Source organism: Papio anubis, chromosome 1 (genome assembly GCF_008728515.1).
Source record: "Papio anubis isolate 15944 chromosome 1, Panubis1.0, whole genome shotgun sequence".
NCBI lineage: Eukaryota > Metazoa > Chordata > Mammalia > Primates > Cercopithecidae > Papio > Papio anubis.
Genome location: NC_044976.1, coordinates 46,372,727 through 46,394,473, shown reverse-complemented (window position 1 = coordinate 46,394,473; position 21,747 = coordinate 46,372,727). Strand labels below are relative to the sequence as shown.

The 21,747-nt window shown below is 50.3% G+C and overlaps 1 protein-coding gene across 3 annotated transcripts in view; it reads left to right on the top strand.

Annotated features, from left to right (window-relative positions):
- The first annotated feature begins 1,595 nt into the window (after window positions 1-1,595).
- The window catches only part of TRABD2B (TraB domain containing 2B), a 229,714-nt gene continuing 209,562 nt past the window's right edge, over window positions 1,596-21,747 (top strand). For 2 of the 3 annotated variants that reach the window (XR_004185069.1, XR_004185068.1), the window contains exon 1: window positions 3,809-4,971. Coding sequence is in view for 1 of the 3 variants with exons in the window: in XM_031668404.1 (XP_031524264.1) it covers window positions 2,186-2,287; window positions 4,408-4,971 (666 nt within the window). In the remaining 2 variants the exon portion in view is untranslated. Of the gene's footprint in view, window positions 2,288-3,808; window positions 4,972-21,747 lie in introns of those variants that run through there. The other variant, XM_031668404.1, reaches the window with a different exon arrangement.

The following is a 21,747-nucleotide window of genomic DNA, read 5'->3' as shown; positions in this document are numbered from 1 at the left end:
AGCTGCTCAATCTGGTACCTGCAGGCATGAGTGGGAGAAGTGGGGAAAACACTGGGCTGGAAGTCAGGAGACCGAGGCTTGGACTCTGGCTCCACCTCACTATCTGTCCACTGGTCTCCCTGCCTCCAACTTGCCCCCTCCAATTCATGCCCCCGATGAGCACAGATCTACTCTAGCCACCTTAAACTTCAAATCTTGCAGTAACTTCCTATCACCTGATACCTAGAACGGACAGACTCCCCAGCCTGGCCGGAAGACACAGGTTCAGCTCCTGCCACTTGCTTTTTGCTGCAGCCATGGGTAACTACTTGGAGTGCTCTCACACTGCTATGCCTTGGCACTTGCTCTTCCACTTGGAAGGCGTGTGCACCTCTTTCTCTAAGCCACCTCCGACTTATTTTTCAAAACCATCTCCCAGGCATCTTCCCTGGGCCTCTGGGCTGTGTTAGGAGCTCTCCTCTCTGCTCCCATTTCCTTGTGCTTCTGTCTCTCCTGGCCCTCATCATCTGTATTTTAATGGCTTCTTTGCATATCTGTCCCTGTCTGTCTCCTTCCCTAGGCTGTGGGCGGGCTCCTGACAGTATCACCTAATTCATCCGTCAATACCTGTTGTCAGAATAGGAACAAACTCTCCTTTAACAGAACCAAGCAGGGGTGCCTGTGCCTCCCTTTCTCCATTTGCTGGAAACAACTCAGAAGCTTAGATCTTGCGCCCTGGCTTTCTCTAAGTCTCATGTGCCTCTTGAGGACGAATAGGTTGGTTTAAGGGGTCTTTCAAGTCTTGTGGTCTAAGACACTGCGATATCAATCCTCACTCTTCCAGAGACAGGCACAGGGATACTGCGTGGGTCCAAGGACATAGATAAGAGGGCATTTACTTAAATGGAAGATTCCAAGGAATTTTGGGGATTTCTTTTTCTTTTCTTTTTCAGTTGGTGTTTGCAGAGCACCTACCAAGCTCATCCCAGCGCTACGCATGTCATAAAGTTGTACACAGCAGCTTTCTGAATTTCGAGAGACTGCTACCTCCCCAGTCCAACTTCTGTCCCTCTCGCTGTTCGCTCCTGCCAGGATCTGCGGGAGGGACGCTTTGGGCGAGGCTGGTCCCCAAATCTGTCGCTGCCACCCAGTCCGCGTCTGCCGCTGAGCCCGCGGAGGTTGGCCGAGCCGGTCATTAGCCCGGGCGCCCTCTGGCGGTCGCACGGCGAAGCTGCGGCCCGGTCGCGCCAAGCGATGGGAAGGGGGAGGGATGGGGGAGGAGGCGCGGGCAGGGGAGGGGAGGAAAAAGTTGCGCTGGGAAGTTTGGAAAGTTGGGAAGTGGTTGCTGCGGGCTTCGCCTCCCTCCGCGCGTGTGAGGGAGCGAGCGAGGGAGCCAGAGAGGAGCAAGCGAGCGCCTGCCATGCCCATCAGACCCCGCCTCGCCGCGCCCGGGCGCGGAGCTAGCCCCGACTCCCTGCCGCCCGGCCCGGCCCGGCCCGGCGCGGCCCCGGTCCCCCGCCCCCGCGCCCCCCGCGCCAGGTCCTCCCCTCCCCCGCCTCAGCGGCCCCAGCCCCCCGCCCGGCCCGGCTCCGCGCCGCTCTCCCGCCCTCCTCTCTCCCTCTCTCCCGGCCGCGGAGCAGCATGGCGGAGCCCGGGCAGCGGCCGCGCGGCCGCCCGCCGCCCCTCTGAGCCGGACTCGGGGGCAGCCGGCCGCCCCAGAGCCGCCCCCGACCCCTGCCGCGCCCTCCGCCGCACTTGTCCCACTGCGCGCCTCCTGGAGCGCCGCGCACCCCTGGGACCCTTGCGCGCCCCGGGCGCCCCGCATAACCCAGGGACCCCCGCGCACCCCGGGTTCTCGGTTCTGCCCCAGGAGCCCCGCGCGCCCCTGAACCCCGACGCAGCTCCGGGACCCCGCGCGCCCCCGGACCCCAACACGCCCTCAGCACCTGGGGGCTCAGCCAGCGAGGTTGAGCGCCCGGGGGCGGGGCCCAGCCCTAGAGGGTCCCTGTCTTCCAACAGACGGAGCCCCGCCCCAGAGAAACCCCCAGGTTCGACAGGGACAGTCAGCCACGCCCCAGAGGGCGACCAGCATCCTGTGGCTGGAGCCCAGTGCTCCAGAGGAAACTCCGTGCCCAACTGGGGGCTCCCCGCCCCGCTGAGGGGCGCCGTCCGGGAGGGTCCCCCGCGCCCCGCGGGCCGCGGCAGGATGCACGCCGCCTTGGCGGGGCCGCTGCTCGCCGCCCTCCTCGCCACCGCTCGCGCCCGCCCGCAGCCCCCGGACGGAGGACAGTGCCGGCCGCCCGGATCGGTGAGCGAGCGCCTTCCCAGCCACTCTCCCGCCTACCTGGGTATTCCAGTCCCATGGGACGATGGTTTGGGTACTGCTTCCGCACCCACCTTAGCCCACCCGCTCCACCTCCACCCGCCGGGCGCAGCCTCGGGCGCCCTTCCTTCGCTCCTGCCTGCCCCGGCTCCAGCTCCAAGCCAGGAGCGAGAAGCGGCGCTCCCTCTCTGGTTCCTTCTCCACACGCTGCCGCTCTCGGGCTCTCCCCTTGACTTGTGGTCCTGCTTGGACGCTTCCTCTCTCTGTGCCCCTTTTTGTCTCTCCTTTCTCATGTTTTTTTTTCTCTCTCTCTCTTTACACTTCTCGTCTCTCTGCCCGTTTCTGACTGTATCTTTCTACCATTCCTTGCTCTTCTCTTGACTTCTATCGAACCTTTTGCTCTCCCATTCACACACTCTGCCCCCTCCCAGGCTTCCCTCTTTCTCCCTGCCCTCCCACTCTGACCTAAGACAAACTTTCTCCCTGTTGCTGGTTCTCACCTCCATCTCTGCGGTCCAGGCTTCCAGCACCTACTCTCCCAAGCGTCCATATTTCATGAAAAGGGGGAAGATTTCAGAGGAGAGGAAAAGGCAATGCCAGGACGTACTGGCCTAATATTTCCTGGGGTCAAGTAATTACTGGGTCTCCTAATTTTCCTTCCAAAACAAAGAACCTCTTTATTTCCTTCAGTATCTTTCCCTCTAAGTGTAAATTAATGCATTGACAGTAACCCTGAATTGGAGGCCAGGAGACCGTAGGGTCTGGCTGCTGTCGGTGTGCTGCCTGTCAGCCCGGAATTCGCTGACCCTGGGCAAGGTGCACCTCCAGCGGCCTGCCTTGTGCACAAACAAGGAGCTCGTTGGCTGGCTGGGCTCTCAGTCTATCGCCAACATGCTGGGATTTACAGTTTTGGATAGTTAGTAAAGTAATGTACTGTTCTCCCACAAGCTACCCATCCCAACACATACTTTTCATTTGTGCTAGAATCAGACAGGAAAATGTTATGAGTTGGTCTAAAGCTTGCAAGTGGTCAGTGGGCACTCCAGGGATTTTTCTGGATGGAAAATGGCTTTGCCTAAGAGAAATGACAGTCCCCTTCTCATGCCCTTTATGCCTAGCCCTGACTTGGATCTGTAGAAAGGACCCCTGTCTGCATACCTCTCCTCAGCTCCTACACACACACGCGCACACACACACACACACACACACTCCCCAAAGTCGGAGCTTAGGTCATAGAAAATGACAAACAACTGGGGTTGGAGATCAGGTATACATTTTTAGGGGAGGAGCCTGGAAAGTACCCAGAATATGTACATTTCTTGGGACTAATTGTAATGGAATCCTTTCCTCCCAAGCCAGATTCTGAAACTTGACTTGGCCTTGCAAGATTTTAAAGCACTTTCTCATCTATGGTCTCAGCTGGTGGAGCAAAGTAGCTGACACCCCAGACCTACCCTCCAAAAAGAAAAGTGTATTCACCGTGATGAATGTGAAGTAGCTGTTTAAATAGGTGTGCTATTTTTAATAGGTGTTCTGCTTTCAAAGTGCTCTTGGCATATATCTTCTAATGGTTGGATTTAAAAGTTATATGACTTCCTCCCTTCTTGCCAGAGCAGGACTCTTGGTCCCCCTTTCCCCACCCTCCACATGAAACACCACCGGTGAAGGTTTGACTTGGCCAAGCATGAATATTCTCAGGTGGTGTGGCAGTCCTTGGCACTCATGGCAATTGCTAATCATGAGAGTTTCCCTTCATTGCCGACTTCCTCTGTGCCTGGCACTGGTCTGAGGGCTTAATATACATATATTGTATCCTTTAATCTTCCCAACAACCCCTGAGGTAGTTGCTTTCACCCCCATTTTATAGATGAGGAAACGGAGCCTGTGGGAAGTGAAATGATTCACTCAAGATCATACATCTAAGACAGGGCAAAGCTAGGTTTTCAATGTGGGTCTTTCAGGCTCCAAAGCCCTGGCTCTTTACCATGGCCTGTGTATGGTCTCTGCCTCCCATCCCCACCTCCCTCTGCACCTCCCTCTGGGCTACCCTGACTCTACTCTGTCGCCTTCGGCCTCACTGCCTTGCCTCTCCTCTACTCCTGCAGCAGAGGGACTTGAACTCCTTCCTGTGGACGATTCGTCGTGATCCGCCGGCCTACCTGTTTGGCACTATCCACGTCCCCTACACCCGTGTCTGGGACTTCATCCCGGACAACTCCAAGGCAGCCTTCCAGGCTAGCGCCCATGTCTACTTTGAGCTGGACCTGACAGACCCCTACACCATCTCGGCCCTGGCCAGCTGCCAGCTGCTGCCGCACGGGGAAAACCTGCAGGATGTGCTGCCTCGCGAGCTTTACTGGCGCTTGAAGCGCCACCTGGACTACGTCAAGCTGATGATGCCCTCCTGGATGACGCCCGCTCAGCGGGGCAGGGGGCTCTATGCTGACTACCTATTCAATGCCATCGCGGGCAACTGGGAGCGCAAGAGGCCCGTCTGGGTGATGCTCATGGTGAACTCGCTCACCGAGAGGGACGTGCGCTTCCGCGGGGTGCCCGTGCTCGACCTCTACCTGGCCCAGCAGGCTGAGAAAATGAAGAAGACCACAGGGGCTGTGGAGCAGGTGGAGGAGCAGTGCCATCCCCTCAACAACGGGCTCAACTTCTCCCAGGTAGGCATGCAGGGCCCCAGGCTGGAGCTGACAGCCCATGGCGCCTGAGTCCTCTTCTCCGATTGTCTTTCTTCTCTGACGGGGAGCGGGAGGCAGCCAGAGTCAGGTCCTTTTTCTGGAAGGAGAGGTTCTTTTGGGCTGCAAGGCAGCACTTGGCTGCTCTGGTAGTATCAGTTGAGAGTGGTGTGTACTGGAATTTGGGGTAAGAGTCTGAGTGTTTGCTTCTATTGCAGCAGTATTACATGTTGGGGATGTACACTCCTCACCTGCTGTGCTTGCCTGGGCAGAAAGAATTTCCCTCAGAGCATCGGAGTGATCAAAAACAAAAAGAGGGGCTTCCAGTGTGTGTCAGGCCTTCCTGAGGCCCTGGAGGCTGTCTTGAGGCTGGTGTGTGGACAGTGCCCGAGAAAACAAGAGGAAGGCATAGCTCCCGGGGCTGAGCCGACAAGGAGTTGCCCGGGACCTGGCGACAGTAGAGTGCTGCTTGCCATTTGAGGTTAAGCACCATCAGTTTCCCAGCTCTGTGCAAAGCTCTAAGTGACCCTCAGACCGCCTCCCTAAGGCCAGGAGAAAGTCAGCCAGGACAGTTTTAAGGTTAATAATTTCAGAGAAGTGTGTTCACTTAAAGGTTGACAGTCCTGATTTCTGAACCTCCGAAGTAGGAGAAAAGGGAGGGGCTTAAGAGGTTTAAAGTCTTTGGCTGCCAGAGATCTGATACAGCAAAATGTCATTAAAAGCCCTGTCTCCATGGACAGAGGTCACTTGCTACTCACTGGCCCCAAACTCAACTCTGAGACCCTGGGAACAATGAGTTCACATCTGTGTCTTGAGAACGGGACTGTCAATCCCAGGATGGGGACTCCTTCAAGGAGGCCCCAAGATGGGGCTTGGGCCAATTTCCTGAGTGAGGCATGGCTCAGAGACATGCTGCCCATTAAGGAGAGAGCCTCATAAATTGACTGGACCAGAAACTACCACTGGAATCAGACCTGCTTGCTGCCCCGGAGATGTTGCAAGCTCTTCACCAGGGAAACAGCGGCAGAAACTGATCCCCTTTCCAAGATCTCTGGCCTTTGTTTTTCCAAGGGAAATGCAATATTGTCCCTGGGGAGGTAAGAAGCCAGATTGATTTGCCGGCCAAATGAAAGGCGGGTTTGTCGGTTCTCCTGCTGGCTCTCCCATAATTGTGGAGTCCTTACCCAGAGGGCCCCAGTGGCAGGAGCATTGGGGCAGTTAGTCACGCCCTGCAGGGTTCTGACTACGCCTGACTCCTTCTCCACGGGGGAAAATCCTGTGTATTCTCTGGCCCAGTGCTGATTCCTCTGAACATAGCCGCTTTCTCCCTCTGAAGTGACTTTTCCCTTGCCAGCCTCGGGAGCTGATATTATCTGTGTCGGGACCCCTGGCGCTCACCGCCCATCTCATTTCGGAGGCAGGTTTGTGGGAGGCCTCTCTGTTCAGAGGCCTAGGTCTGGCCTCGATATCTTTTTTAGAGGTGAGGTATCTACCATCGCTCTCAACACCCTCTTTGCACCAACCACAGAGGAATCCGACAAAGGCTGAAGGGAGCACACACAAACTCTGGCTAAGCAGCCCCTAGCTTTAATCTGTCTCTCTTAAAACAACAAAACTATCTTTCTTTGGGGTCTGGAAACACTGCTGTTTAACCAAATGATGGCTTTGGTAGGGTGAAAGCATTTGCTAGAAAGTGTGTGTGAGGTTATGTTTTAGGAAAAGTTACTGAGAGCCGTTCATCGGCCGGGAGGGAGCCTGCTGACAGTCTCCAAAGCTCATGCTTGAAGATCAAACAGACTTCAATCTCTGTTTCAAAAATGTGCCCACCCGTCACCAGCTTGGGCCCACTCTTGACATTGTTCTTGGGTCCAGCTCCTCAAAAGAGCTGCAGAAAGCAAGTCCCGCACAAAAGAAAACAGAACTCCCCTTAGTTCCTTAATCTCCATACCCTTCACCACCTGCCTGAGTGTCCAATCATGCCAATTTGTCCTGTTATCATTTTGTAGGGAGGCGATGAAATCTCTCCTCCATCCCCTTGGGCAGCCTTGGACTAAATGGGAAGGGTGGGATTCTGGAGCCTAGGCAGATGAGGTCATTAGGGATCCAAAAATTCAAAATCAGAAATGCAACAGCCTTCTCAGTAAAATTGCATGCATGCGTGCACAGTTTGATATGAACATCTGTGATGCATTAGTGTACTGAAATATCTGTTAAGTGCATCAGATTTTTATTTTTTCTTTCCTTGCAGCATTACTGTTATTGCAAAATATTTGGGTTGGGGGGGCAGTGAGAGAAGAAGGCAGGAAAAATAAGGCTTAAAAGAGTGTCTTTTTGTTAAGATCTGGGATTTTAGTATTAATATTGTTTTTAAAATTTTTGTAATTTTTTCTGGATAGAAATAGCATAATTTTGCTTGTTGAATGGAGAAAGAAAGCTTAAGTTTTGGAACCCCGGAAAAAGCTTCTTCCACCCTTGCACAGCTTGGGAGATCAGATCTATTGTTAGGTTTTGGTGTTTGATTTCAAAATAAACTGAGGGTGCTAGACCCAACATCTCCATGACTTTGCTATGTGACCTTGGGCAAGTCACTTCCTCTCTCTGGGCCCTGTTTTCTGGGTCTGTGAAATGAGACACTGAGATGAGGTCATCGTTCAAGCTCCTTCCAGCCCTGACATTCCATAGGATGATTCTAATCAATTCCACGTGCCAGGCACCCTGCAGGAGGCTCCACACGCTTTTCCATTGCATTGAATTCTCATAACAATCCTATGGCTTTCTAAGGTGGGCATCCAGAAATGTTGAATGACTTGCCCAAGGTCACATAGCTAATAAGGAACAGAGCCAGTCAGCCTGACTCTGTATGAAGGACAGTGTTCTCCCGGCTTCCACACACTGTTTCTCTAGACTTCCTCCTGTTTAGGTATTTGATATCTTCCGTAATCATTCCTTAGTTCTTTCTTCTGTTTCTCTCTCCCCTTTTGAACTTGAGGGCTTAACATTTTATTTCTTGGAAAATTTATACTTGTAGAGATATTATTTCTTTCGGCTATGAGGCTGGTGGTGAGGCAGGTCTCTAAAGGTTTTCTTGATGTGTTATAGACAGCTCAGCACAGTGGGCTGGAGATAGCAGACTTGCTTCCAGGTGTCCGTCCCAGCCTCAACAGTAAAACCAATGACTTGTATAAAATCTTGGACAAGACTTGGTGTGCCCATCCATCCCATGGGGCAGTAATTACCAGTCTTTCAAAGTTGAGCTTGTTTTGTGGGGACATGAGAAGATACTACCTGTGGGAGGTTGTTGATGGGTTAAAACGACTACCTGGATGTTGGTTTTGTGCTTGGCAAACAGTCTAGGCTGGCTTCTGGGCAGGGAAAGAGGAAGGCTACATGGGAAGTTGCCACTCCCAGCAGCCATATCCACTCTTTACCCCTTGCTGAACATAGTAAAGTTGGAGTATTAGGAGGTGGTGAGCCCCTGCCCTCGGGGGCCCCAGGATGCCTAAGTCTCGAGTCCAGATCTTATGACAAGCTTGAGACCTGCAGATTTCTATCAGCTCTGCCTGCTGCCTCCAGGGACTGGTACCAGCTGCCACTACTTCTACCTCTAGGGGACCTGAGTCCTCCCCTTCAACTCCCTGCATGGCAGAGGTGGAGACACTGGATGAGACCTCTAAGTTGCATGGTCCTCTCTCTGAGGTGTAATAAGAAAACAAGGACTCTGCTATTCTGTACTTTACCAAGCACGCGACCATTACCCATCTAATATGTGTAGTGCCTGAACACTGAAGCATGCCTGCCAAAGGTGTGCAGAATGTTTGTAAAATTCTACAAGTCCCTCACAATACCATTTATTGAGTTTTGTCTCTATTCAGGGTGCTGCATTAGACCTCATAATTACATTATCTCCAATCCTCACAGAGATGCAACAAGGTTTATTATCGTATTTATTTTTAAGACCATAAATTGAGACCTGAAAAGGTGAAGTCATTTGGCTGTGGATTACACAGACAGGCCAAGTGGACTCAGTGTTCAAACTCAGGTGAGTCCATTGCCACAACCCCTGCTTTTCCAGTGTCTGAAAAATGATCTGGTTTTTATTAGATGACATTTCTGCTGAATTGTGTGTGTGTGTGTGTGTGTGTGTGCTGGAATGGTGGTAGATCATCATTCTTTACTGAAAAAGAAAGAGAGAGAGAGAATTGAAAAGTGCTGGAACTGATTTTCTCCTTGGCTTATAAATTGGATCTCAAGGTGATTCTAAAATAGGAGTTCTCAAAGACATTCTGGGCATCAGCTACTCCCCTGGAATATGTCCCCAACTTTCTAAGCGACCCCTGTGAAGACATACACACACCCCCACCGCCAATATAGGCTAAGCCTGCACAGTTGAATAAAGATCTCTTTGGTTTATAGTCAGAGCTCCTATGTCTATACCCTGGGGGCCAGCAGGTATTAGTAAATACTCAGTAAATATTTGGAGCATAAATGAATTAATGAGCAAATGGTCAGAAATCATGATGTGACCATCCCTGATTCCGTTCCACCATGCAGCACCATTGAACTGATTCTGTTCCACCATGCAGCACCATTGAACTGATTCTGTTCCACCATGCAGCACCATTGAACTGATTCTGTTCCCCCATGCAGCAAGCACCATTGGACTGATTCTGTTCCACCATGCAGCACCATTGAACTGATTCTGTTCCACCATGCAGCACCATTGAACTGATTCTGTTCCACCATGCAGCACTATTAAACTGATTCTGTTCCACCATGCAGCACCGTTGAAAGAATGAACAATGAAGAAAAGTATAAATCAAAGTGAAGAGCTCCCCTCTGAACTTTGAAAGTTCCCTTCCATCCTATAAGGACATAAAATGTCAAAATTATCATGTAGGCTACTACAGCAAAATACCTTACAGTGGGTAATTTATAAACAACAGAAATTATGGCTCACAGTTCTGGAGGCTGGGAAGTTCAAGATCAAGGTACCAGCAGATTGTGTGTCTGGTGAGGGCCTGTTTCTCATAGATGATGCCTTCTGTGTGTTTACATAGTGGAAAGGGTGAACAAGATTCCTCTAGCCTCTTTTATAAGGGCCCTAATCCCATTCGTGAGTGTAAAGACCTCATGAACTAACCTACTCCCAGAGGTTCCACCTCTTCAGATCATCACCTTGGTGGTTAGGTTTCAACATACGAATTTTGGAGGGACACATACATTTGGACCACAGCATAGGCAGGTCATATTCAAAGCAGGTTCTAATCCTGATCCTGTTACTACCTTGCCTGTAACTTTGGGCCAGCCCTTTTCCCTCTCTAGGTCTAAGTTGCCCCTTAGTCCCATGAGAGTGCTGGGCTAGGTGATTTCCAGTGTTGGCCCAGTGTGAGGCTTATCTTTGACCCATATTTTGGAGAGCCTAGGCCAACCCACTCTGATATTTTGAGCCTGAGTTACCCGTAGTTGGGAGGGGCTGGCAGGCTTGTCTTTGGCAGTTGCTGCTGATACCTATTTGTCCAGAGCCTGTTGGTTCCAGTGGGTGATTCTGCTGCCAGGCTTCAGACAGGAGAGCCCCAGCCTGTCACGGCACAGTCTGCTGGGCACCCACCCAGCCTCAGCTACTCTCCTTCATTGTGACTCTTCTCCCTCTGTTGCTCCTCACTCATTCAACCAGAGCACCTCACTGTGCTGTGCCAGTGAAGGGTCTGGGAAGAGACTTGGAAATGTGTCTTTGCCTGCTGGGAATTCATTACCTGAGGATGCACCCCATTGCTTTTATGCCCTGAGAGGTGGGTATTATTAGTCCTGTTTGCAGCATGGAAACTGAGGCACAGAGCACCTGAGTATTAGTCTCTCCTGTGCCCTGGTTCTCTGCACTTCAGATAGAGACCCTGTTTTTCCTTCCCCTTTCGGTTGCATGCTCCCACCTTTCAGAACCATTCTCTGATTTCCTGTCCTCCAAGAATAGCCATTCTTGAGTCCTCCAGCCCTCTCTGGGCCTCTGTGGCAGCCCTGGAGCCCACAGTGTTATACCTTGTCAGATCTCTTGTCAGATCTATGTGCCCTCCTTAGAATAAAGGGACCAAGCCGCCCCCGAGACCCCAGACACTCCTGGAGGACCTCGGACCATGCCGAAGCCTTTTCTCCCCGGAAGTCATCCACAGAGGGAGAGCCCCTCCATCACTGTGGAATTAAACACAGGCTGGCATCTCCCACACCGTACACCTCCAGAACCTGGACTGAGGTTCAGAAGAACAGGCTTCTTCTGGCACGACCTTCACCTTGTACTTCTGTAGTCTGCCACACCCACTCTCTCTCCCCCACAGAGCCATCTGGTTAGGAGCTGCTCAGCAAATGTCCGTCACCAGGTGTCCCCCAGCAGCGACCCCTGGGCATGTGCACACTCAGATTATTTCTGTGCCCAGAGGGCTGTTTGTGAAGAACCTCTGCAGGCATGGAGAGCTCTGTCCATCCCTTCTCCATAATCTGGTTCATTCATATCTTAATATTTAATATATTATCTAAATGTAGGGGGAAAGCACACGCAGAAGCAGGAGCACAGGATGGCTTACGCACCTCCATCAGAGGAGAGTGAGGTCCTAAAGCTGGAGGTGACCAAAATGTCATGAGATATTCTAGTCTTAGAATTGGAAGTTCACAGCAGGAAGACTTCCAGGCTCAGAATCTCCAACCATAAACCCAAATTCTGAGGCTCAAGGAATCTAAGAATGGTGAAATCTCAGAACATTAGCCTCAGAGACATTTTGGGACTCGAAGAATCTTCACGTCATGAAATCCTAGCCTCTTAGCTTTGAAGAATTGTCAGCTCATGGACACAGACTTCTAAAATCTTAGAGTTGGAAGGGGCCAGCTCTCAAGAATTCCGAGAAGCCTCATCCGCAAACATATTGTCTGATCTTCCCCCAACCCGCTCTCCAATCTCAGGCCAAGCAGAGAAAACCTGACCGGCAAAGCACTTTCTGACGGAGATAAAAATGGGAGCGTGCCTTTGTTAATAGTTCCCATTTGGACGTCTCTCAAAGCCAGGAAGAGGTCGCCTGGTAATGCAGCTTTCCTAGGGAGGAAACAAGAATGCCGGCGAGCGCCACAGCCTGCCAGCCGGGCTGCTGACGTTCTTTTCCCCTTCAGTTTGCTTCTAAATATTATCCACTTCACTCCCTTTTATCTCCCATCACTGGCTCTCTGTCCGCCCACTTAATCCACAGGCAGCCGGTGGCCGAGCCTTCAGTTCTGTTCACTGGCTGCCAAGCCGTCTCGCCGAGCAGCTCCTCCAGGATCCGCAGGCTTTTAAATCTGTGCACTATATCCGCTGGAACACAAAACTGTTGCCCCAAGCTTGGAAAAGCTGTTGCTTCTGCTAGGTCCCCTCCCTCTTTAGGAATTTCCTCCTTTTCTATTCTGTTTCTGAATCCTGAAATTTTTCAAGGCTCAGCTCAAAGCTGTACCTCCTCCAGGAAGTCTTCCTAGAATGTTCCCAGGTCTAACCTGCTTGGAAAGACTTGGGCCAAAGCTTTACTTAATGACCCAGCCACATATATTTTTCCCCTCTGTGGAATTCTTTATGGCATTTTATGACATTCTTTCGGCACATATATATTTTATTTATAATTTTTTCTCAGGCAATCTTATATTCTTTTCTTTTCTGATTCAAACCTAGCTCAAAATGTGCTCACAATTGATTACAAAATTAGATGGAATGTTCCCCAGTTCTGAAGTTGGGGCTTTGTGGTATATTCTGTGGTTGGAGTGTTGGCAGCTCTGGATGCTAAAAAGGGACTGTGTCTTGGCCTCTGTAATTCTCAGAAACCTCTTAGGCTTTGCACCTGAGACATATTCAGTACTGTTGCTGGCCCATTTGGTCAAAACTTTGTAACATTCATGGGTCCCCATTGGATTCATTAATCTCCATCCTGGGATATTTTGGGTTTTTTTCCCCTCTTTTTCAACTGTTACTTGCAAACAAGTCTCTTTTTTTCTCCTCTTCGCTATCCAGAGCACACATGATTTTCTCCAGGCTCACTGCATCCCTCCACTTATTTTCATGTTAAAATGCTTCATTTTATTCTTCGCTTGCTATCTTGGTTTTGGAGCACCAGGGTTGCTGAGCTGTATGATTTCTCCCTCCCTCCCTGTCACATACACTCCTTGGTTATGCCTCCATGCATTTGCTTCTGTTGTTCCCTCTACCTGGGAGCCCCTTCCCAGTTTTTATTTTCTGGCTGACTCTTACTCCTCTGAATGGGTAAAGGCCCCTGAGGACCATCCGTGTTAAAAGCTTGGGCTCATCAAACAAATGTCACTCTACAGCAAGACTTTTAACCATAGTCATCAGATTGGAGGATGCCATGTAATCATAACTCAGTAGTCTGAGTTTAGGTGCAACAATGTGATTGGCTTTTAGCATTGTTTTTTGAAAGAACTGGTGGGTAAGTTGTACTTGGGCCACACTGAATGCCTGGCTTTCCTGGAAAAGAGCCATGAGGTCATCAGGCCAGGCCTATAAAAGTCGGGACAGAGATGTGTGGTCTCTGCCTATGCACCTGTTGCTGGATTCTGTGTTCCTTCTGAAGGACTTAGACAAGGTGGTTTCCTTGGGAGAACCGGGGGTTTTCTGATCAGCAGCTGACCACCCCTACCCTGAATGCTGACACTCCTTCACCTTCATTCTTGGGATTCTCCCTTTTCTTCGCATTGACTCAGGAAGGGCAGGAGGAGACATTAAGCTCCTTCCCACCTCCCTTATTCAAAGGAACATCCTGGTCTCATTCTACCTTCAGAACCGAAAGTCAGTCTTTAAATTTACACATCGTAGTGCAGACTCAGTTCAGGAGTCCCCTGCACTGGAAAACTTCCAGACATTGGCCGGTTGGCCCAGTACTCCTTCAGTTCCCAGAATAAGTGCACTTATTGGGAGTATAGTAACCTTGGGGTAGTTACATAACCTGTCTGTGAGTCAGTTTTCTCATGTCAACTCTATAGGATTGCTGTGAGGATTAGTTGATTAATGTAAAGCACTACAGCACAGTGCCACACACAAATGCTCAGTACATACTAGCTCATAGTTATTACTTCATTTTCAAATTATCATTATACAACTTTTCAAGAAATGTTTGTTAGTTCCTACTGAGTGCCAGACATGGGATAAGTGCTGGACATAGTGAGAGAGAAAAACATTGCTGTTGCCCAGGTGCTTCCTTTCTGGGTAGGGACGGGACACAGCATCCCTGCAGGTGCCACGAGGAGGGAGGCTGTGGCTTGTCTTGTGGTGTGTTGTGGGAGTACAGAAGAGGCGCAGCTTCCTCGGCCCTGAGGAGATCCAGGAAGGCTTCCTGAAAGCAGCCCAGGTGAACCTGAGATCGGAAGGAGTAAAAAAGCTAGGTAAAGGCTAGGGAGTACTAAGTTCAGGAGATTGGAGGCACCTACGCTAGAGGACGGGGCGCGAGTTGTGCATTGTGAGGGCCGTGAGCCAGTTCAGCTTGGCCACTCTCTGCATGGACTGTGACTAGAGAGAGACCATACTGCATAAAGCCGCCTGCTAGTGTCCCTCCACCTCCAGTTCACGTTGGCGCTAGCCCGAGAGGCTTGCATGACTGTGCCCATTTCACACCCTGGCGCAGAGGCGAGTGCTCTGTGCATGACGCGCTTGGCCCGGGCCGTGCCGCCTCTCTGGCCTGGCCTCCGCGAGCGCAAGTGCACGTTTACTAAAAGAGCAGCGGCTGGGCGGCCGTGGCTTTGGGGCCGCAGCGTGTTTGTCCCTGCCCGTCACTCGGTCAGGCGGCGACACAGGCGGGGCCCTACGGACAGGCACGTCGGGGCGAGGCGAGTCCACGTTCACGCGGAGGAGGAGACAGCGCGGCGCGCGGCCAGCGCTGCCCGGGGAGCCACGGTGCAAAGATAAGAGGACAGGCCTTTCTTCCCCTCCTTGTCTTGTGTTTAAAGGATTTGCCTCCTTCCTCCCTATTAAGGTTATTTAAAGTTTCCTGGCCAGTGTTATCTCCGGGGGACTTAATGCGCCTTCAAGGCCGTTAGTAATTTAAGCCTTGGGTCCCGCTCGAAACCCCCTTTTAGAATGATACCGGCGGAGAAAGCCATTTGGAAATCTCTCTGGCTCATCTTTTAGCTTTAGTTCACACGGTTTCCCTTTCTTGAGCTGCTTGGCCTTGAGTCTGAAAAGAGACAAAAGCCTAAGTGGCAATGATAATTTCAACCATTTGCATCGCGGTTTGCAATTTCCAGAGGCTTTTCACATGCGCGACTGACATGCGCGACTGCGTTCCCTCCCTACCCCAACAAGGACACCAAGAAGAGTGTTAGTCTGTTCCTGGCTCCCCCTCCTTTTTTTTTTTTTTTTTTTTTTTTCCCAGTGTGGTTACTGAGCTCAGAAAGGGAACTGGATTTGCTTCAGAGTGCCAGGTGTTGAGACCCCAGATATCCAGCTGGGTGGCTCCAGCATCCCCTGGATTATAGTACATTTTTGAGCACCAGACCCTTTTTTGGGGCCGAGTTGCAGCTGGAAGAGCTGTGGATTGGTCATGGGATGGGTAAACTGAGCCACTTGGGGACTTCGGTGATAACAATGCTTGGTCATTGCGCTTGACCTTGACAGTCTTTTTTTTTTAACTTTTATTTTAGGTTCAGGGGTACATGTGCAGGCTTGTTACGTACGTAAACGACTGTCACAGAGGGTTTTTTTGGTACAGATTATTTCATCACCCAGGTATTAAGCCCCGTACCCAATAGTTAGCTTTTCTGCTTCTCCCTCTCCTCCCAACCTCCATGTTGAAGTAGACCCCAGTGTCTGTTGCTCCCTTTTTTGTGTTCTTGAGTTCTTGTCATTTAGCTCCCACTTAGAAGTGAGAACATGCAGTATTTGGTTTTCTGTCCCTGTGTTAGTTTGCTGAGGTGTAATAGCCTCTAGTCCCACCCATGTTCCCACAAAAGACATGGTCTCATTCTTTTTTATGGCTGCCTAGTATTCCATTGCATGTATGTACCACCTTTTCTTTATCCAATCTGTCACCGATGGGCATTTAGGTTGATTCCATGTCGTTGCTATTGTGAATAGTGCTGCAGTGAACATTTCCATGCGTGTGTCTCCATGGTGGAATGATTTATAGTCCTCTAGGTATAGACTGTGATGTTTGTTGACCCAGCACTACAGAACCCGCATGCTGAGGCCTGCTGGTGGTCTTGGAGGTAATTTAATATTCTGCTTCCATCAGTAGTTTTCTGGGGAGGTTTTTTGATGGAGGTGGCTTTGAGAGAGACCTTGCAGGTGGAATAGGATTTGGGCCCCTGGGGATGGGGTGGAAAGGAAGCAGACTTACACGGAAGTGCCAGGATGGCAAAATGCAGAGGGAATGCAGAACAAGCCTTTCTACACTCCCTCCACTGGCTTTATTCTTTCTCTTTCCTATTCAGCCTTAACAGAGCCATTGCTATTTAGTGACTGTTATATGCTAGGCCTCTGGTTTATCACAGTAAATTTCTAAAACAATCCTGAAAGGTAAGCATTTTTCCCCCATTTTGAGGACATTGAGGCCAAGTACTGTGTTCAAAATGATGGAGCCAGGATTTCTACTTGGATCTTTTGATACCTTAAGGAAGAAACTGGACTGGAGTTGGAAATCCAGCTCCTCCACTTTGGCTAGATGGCTGAACATCTGTTTCCACATCTGAAAAAATGGGGCTCACAACAGTATTTACCTCCTGGGGTTGTTGTGAGGCGTAAATGAGATAATGCATATAAACCACACAGCTGAGTGGCTGGCACACAGTAAGAGTTAATGAATGTTAACTGTGGTGGCTTAGGTGGTGGTCATTTTCATTATTATTATTGGCCCATTTTCACTATGTCTTTCTTGAACTGAGGCCCATCCCATACAAAAGATGGCTCTTGATCCTTTGGTCTTTCACACACTGAGCATCATCCAGTGCGGGGATGGGTTATTGGTTGGTCTGATGGGAACTATGTGGTCGGACCACCCAGAGCATGGCCATTTATTTTTCTGACCATCTGCAGTAGTGTAATGTCTGACTTTATTCATTCTGGCTTGCCTTCACTGTGGTCTCCCACTGCTCTCTGGAGTTGGTACACACCAAAAGGAGGGATCGAAAGGTTTAGGCCGGAATCCCCAGCTTGAGGCCCAGCTCTGCCCTGGGTTAGATTTGTGACCTGGGGCTCTTGCCTCTCAGCATCCTTTTCCTCTACTGCTCAGACAGGTTGGATGTTACCTAGCAACAGCTCAGAGCACTTGGGAGAATCCAGTGGGATCAAGTCTGAGAAGGCCTTTATCAGCCATCAGGTGCTCTATGCTCTCAGTAGTGCCAGAGGTGCATGTGTTTTTCCTCTTCTTTTTCTCCCAAAGAGAAATTCTCCGTAAATAATTAATTGAATTAGTTATTATTTAACTATTCATTCATTTATTTGTTCATTTCTTTGACAAGCACTGCTGGGAGCTACACTGTGCCAGGCTCAGTTCTAGGTCCTGAGGGTTCAGAGAGGGATATGGGGCTGGTGAAGAAGGGGGTGGGGTTGAAGAGACTCAAGAGAGAGGTACCTTGCTGCAGAGTGCCAGGAATGATTCTGAGGCCTTTATGTGCACTGCCCCACTTATTCCACATGGCAGTCTCTCAGGTAGATTCAGCCTCATTGTACAGGTGAGGAAACTGAGTCACAGAGCGGTAATTCACTTGCCTGGGGTCACACAGCTAATGAGTGGAGGATCTGGAGTTTAAACACAGAAACTCTGGCTGCAGAGCCCTGTGCTCTTGACCTATCTGCATCTAAATAAAAGAGAGAATGTGGCCGGGTGCAGTGGCTCATGCCTGTAATCTTAGCACTTTGGGAGGCCAAGACAGGTGGATCACTTGAAGCTGGGAGTTCGAAACCAATCTGGTCAACATGGTGAAACCCTGTCTCTACTAGAAATACAAAAATTAGCCAGGCTTGGTGGTGCATGCCTATTATCTCAGCTACTTGGGAGGCTGAGGCACGAGAATTGCTTGAACTGAACCCGGGAGGCAGAGGTTGCAGTGAGCCAAGATCATGCCACTGCACTCTAGCCTAGGCGACAGAGCAAGACTCTGTCAAAAAAAAAAAAAGAAGAAGAAAAGAGGGAATGTGACCCAGAGGAGGTGGAGCTGGAATCTGAGAGTAGAGGTGACAGCCCTTCTGAAACTGGAGATGTGATGAAAGGTAGGAGGCCAGGAGGTGACAGGGACAAGGAGTTGAGAGACTTCTGAGGGTCCCTCTTGAGGAAGGCTGTGGCCCTAGGAAGCAGAGAGTGAGAGAGTCCACTTTCTAGGAGCTAGAATGAGGAGGGAGAGTGAGGAGAAATTCTGTGGTGGGCATTCAGAGTAGAAGCTGACCTTTGCAAGTAAAGCAATGGCAGGGCAGGCTGAGGGGCCCAACAGACGTACAGGTGCTAAATTTGTAATGGCACCAGTCTGGATGGCTGGGATGCTTCTCTGCAGAGCTTTCTAGTGTAGGGCAGGGAGTGGGGAAATGTGATGGAGGGCCACCCCTTGCCTAGAGTATTTCTGTTCAATTTGCCTCAGTAGCTGGACAGAATGTCACTTCCAACCTATCATTCAATCCACTGTGTTAGTGTACTGATGAGCACTGACCCTGAGTCCCCCACCCCCATGGCTGCTGGGGCTTTGCAGAGCTCAGGTATCTGGAGGGTCCTGTGGATGCTACCAAATGGATGAGCCTGTATTCTTGCTGTCTGGGAGTTAGTTCTCTTTGCTGTTGCATATGCTCAATTGTATACAATAGACCAGCCTCCCCTCCTTGTGAATACCTGGTTTGGCTTTAGTGTGATACCTCTTGAGCTGTATTGAAGGACAATTGGGCATGTCCTGGGTTCAGGAGTGGCACCATGTTATGGGGGGTGGGTGCTGATGGTGATATTGATCTGGATTCTCACATGTGGAGAACACTAGTGGGAAGCATGGGGAGACTAGGCAATTGACTATAGAAGCACACAGGGGTCACATCATGGAGGCCTTACAACCATGTTAAGAAGTTTGGGCCTGCTCCTGGGTGCATTGGTGGCCATTGTCCCTCACACTCATGTTCTGCATTTCAGAATTCCTTCTGGTTAATAATTGGCCCACCCACTCATTCCTCTGTTGGCTAAACTGGAACACCTCACCCAGGCTTGTCTGTACCTTCCCAAGTCTCTTGCTTGAGCCAGAGCATAATGGTTCCCAGCTTCTGGGACAGGAACTCAGGACTAGATTTCCTTTAGAAACAAGGTGGTAAAAGCGGTCTGGTGACTGAATGAGACCAGAGTAGTTATATATTACAGAGGCTTTTGTGAGGGAGCCTGAGACCCTGACCACCATTTCTAACATCGTTGCTGGAGGATAACATTTCCCTGCATTTTGTGTCACTTATTTTATGTGATTTATTTGTGGGATTCCACCTGTTCAAAGTGGGGGCGGGGTAAGGCAGGCGATTCCTGATGTTCACCCCAGCCCCAGCAGAAGTAGGGGATGGGAGGATCTTTGGTCAGTGAATAGAGCACTGGATTGGGAGTCCCACAGCATGACCAGAGCAAGTCCCTCCCCTCGCTCAGCCCCCTTAGTGGGTGTGAGATTGGTTGGTAAACCATAAACCACACCCCTGCTGCTGCAAAGCCACTTTCTAAACTGGCTCTGACCTCACTGGAAAGTGGCATTTTAAATGTTATTGTCTTTTATATGTTCACACGTCTGTCTTCTTCGTTAAACTGAAGTTCTTTGCGGGAAGGAACCTCGCAGAATGAATCTGGGTTTCCCTGACCCCTGGCTTTGAGTACACATGCAGGGACCCTGTGTGTAGCTGTAAAATTATCGACCATGTCTACACATCATCACCTGAGTATCCTGGTAGAAAACAGGAAGCCCCCTTCCTGCATTGTTCCCAGATTTCTAGATGTTTGGTTCCAGGAGGCCAAGTACCTTGGCAGCCACCTCCACTTCCCACAACAGTCCCCAGGTGCTTTGGCTTTGGGAGGCCGTGACCACTGACAGCCTTCTCAGCCTCATGCTCTGACCAACTCTTGGTGCGGCTGTAGCATCCCCCTGATCCTCCATTCCCAAAGGGGCCCTAAGGGCTTTGACTGAGCCACCCTGTGGATGGGAGCTGCTTCTCCTTGGATTGGAGGAAACTTCCCAGCTCTTCCCCACAACCTCCTTTCTTGCGCTTCTGTGTTTTTCCCAGGGCACGGATCAGAGCTTCTGTTTGCTGGTCATTCCGTGATCCTCACACAATGTAAATGAAAGCTGCTAAAACCAATAAATTCAAACCATGTGTGGGGCACTGGGGAGAAGCGAGGACGTCAGAGGGCCGCAGTGTGAAGTGGCGTCAGCTCTGACGGCACCCGAGCTGATTTGTTTATGAGAAAAGTAAATATCCAAAGCCATAAACAGCCTTGGGTCTCTCATCATCGCTGGGATTCAAAGGCATTTCATAGGAACACACACTCTCTGTCTCATGTAAACAAAGCGAGATTCTCTGTGTGTGCTGACCTAAATTCTGCATTTTCATCTTTGGGAATGCCAGCCAGTCATTCGAGTCGGGATCCCACAGGCAGTGTGGGCCTGCGTTGGGTTGTCTTGTTTCCGGTTCTGGCAGTTGGCCTTGCACCTTGCTTTGCAGAGGGCTGCCCCATCGCCGCTCCTTGGCCTTAGAGCAGTCCTGGGTAGTTGTCTTAGTCTGTTCATGTTGCTATAACAAAATACCATAAGCTAGTTTGCTTATTAACAACAGAAATCTATTTCTCACAGTTCTGGGGGCCAGGAAGTCCAAGATGAAGACATTAGTAGATTCAGTGTCTGGTGAGGACCAGCTTTCTGGTTCATGGATGGTGCCTTGTCCCTGTGTATTTACATGGTGGAAGGGGAACTTTGGTTCCTTCAGTCCCCTATAAATGCACTAATACTATTCATGTGGGCTCCACTCTCAAGACCTAATGACCTCCCCAAATCCCCACCCTCCTAATACCATCACATTAGAGATTAGGTTTCAACATAGAAATTTGGGGGTGGAGGAGAGACACAAATTTGGTGGAGAATTTTGTGAATGGGAACATGTTATGGACATTTAGAGCATACCAGATGGATGGAATGGGGTGGCCATTCCCACCCCTGTAGGGATGAGGAGCAGGAAACCCAGAGATGTAAATCGACTTGCCCACGATCACGCATGAAATCAGGGCTGAACCAGGACATCTCCCTTTTCTTCTCCTTTAGAGCCCTCCAGCTCTTCGTTTCCTCTTCACGTAATGATACTTCTATTCTCCCTAACTCAGAATCCCAGAGGCATCCTTTTCAACTCCCCCTCATTTCCTTTCTCCTCCAGTGTCTCCTGGAGCCTGTCCTTCCTCTTGGTTCGTGATTCCTGTGTGTGTGTGTGTGTTTTTCATCCAGGCCATTCTTGTGCTAAAGAAAGAGCCCCAGGAATTAGCTAGACAGTCAGATATTTGGGGTTCTGATTTTTCTGCCTGCTGTAACTTTCAACAGATTCCTTCTCTGAGTGCCTCAGTCTTCACATAAGTAAAATGGAGATAAGAATACCTACCTTCTTAGGGCGATTGCTCAGGTAAATGGAGCTCAGGCATGTGAAAATGAACAGCGTGCCTAGTGGATGGTGGTTCACTTCATCCTACTTCCCTTCAGCCCTACACCCTTCAAGTGCCCTTCTATCTCACATATTAAAAATGGACTAACCTGACTGGGCGCAGTGGCTTG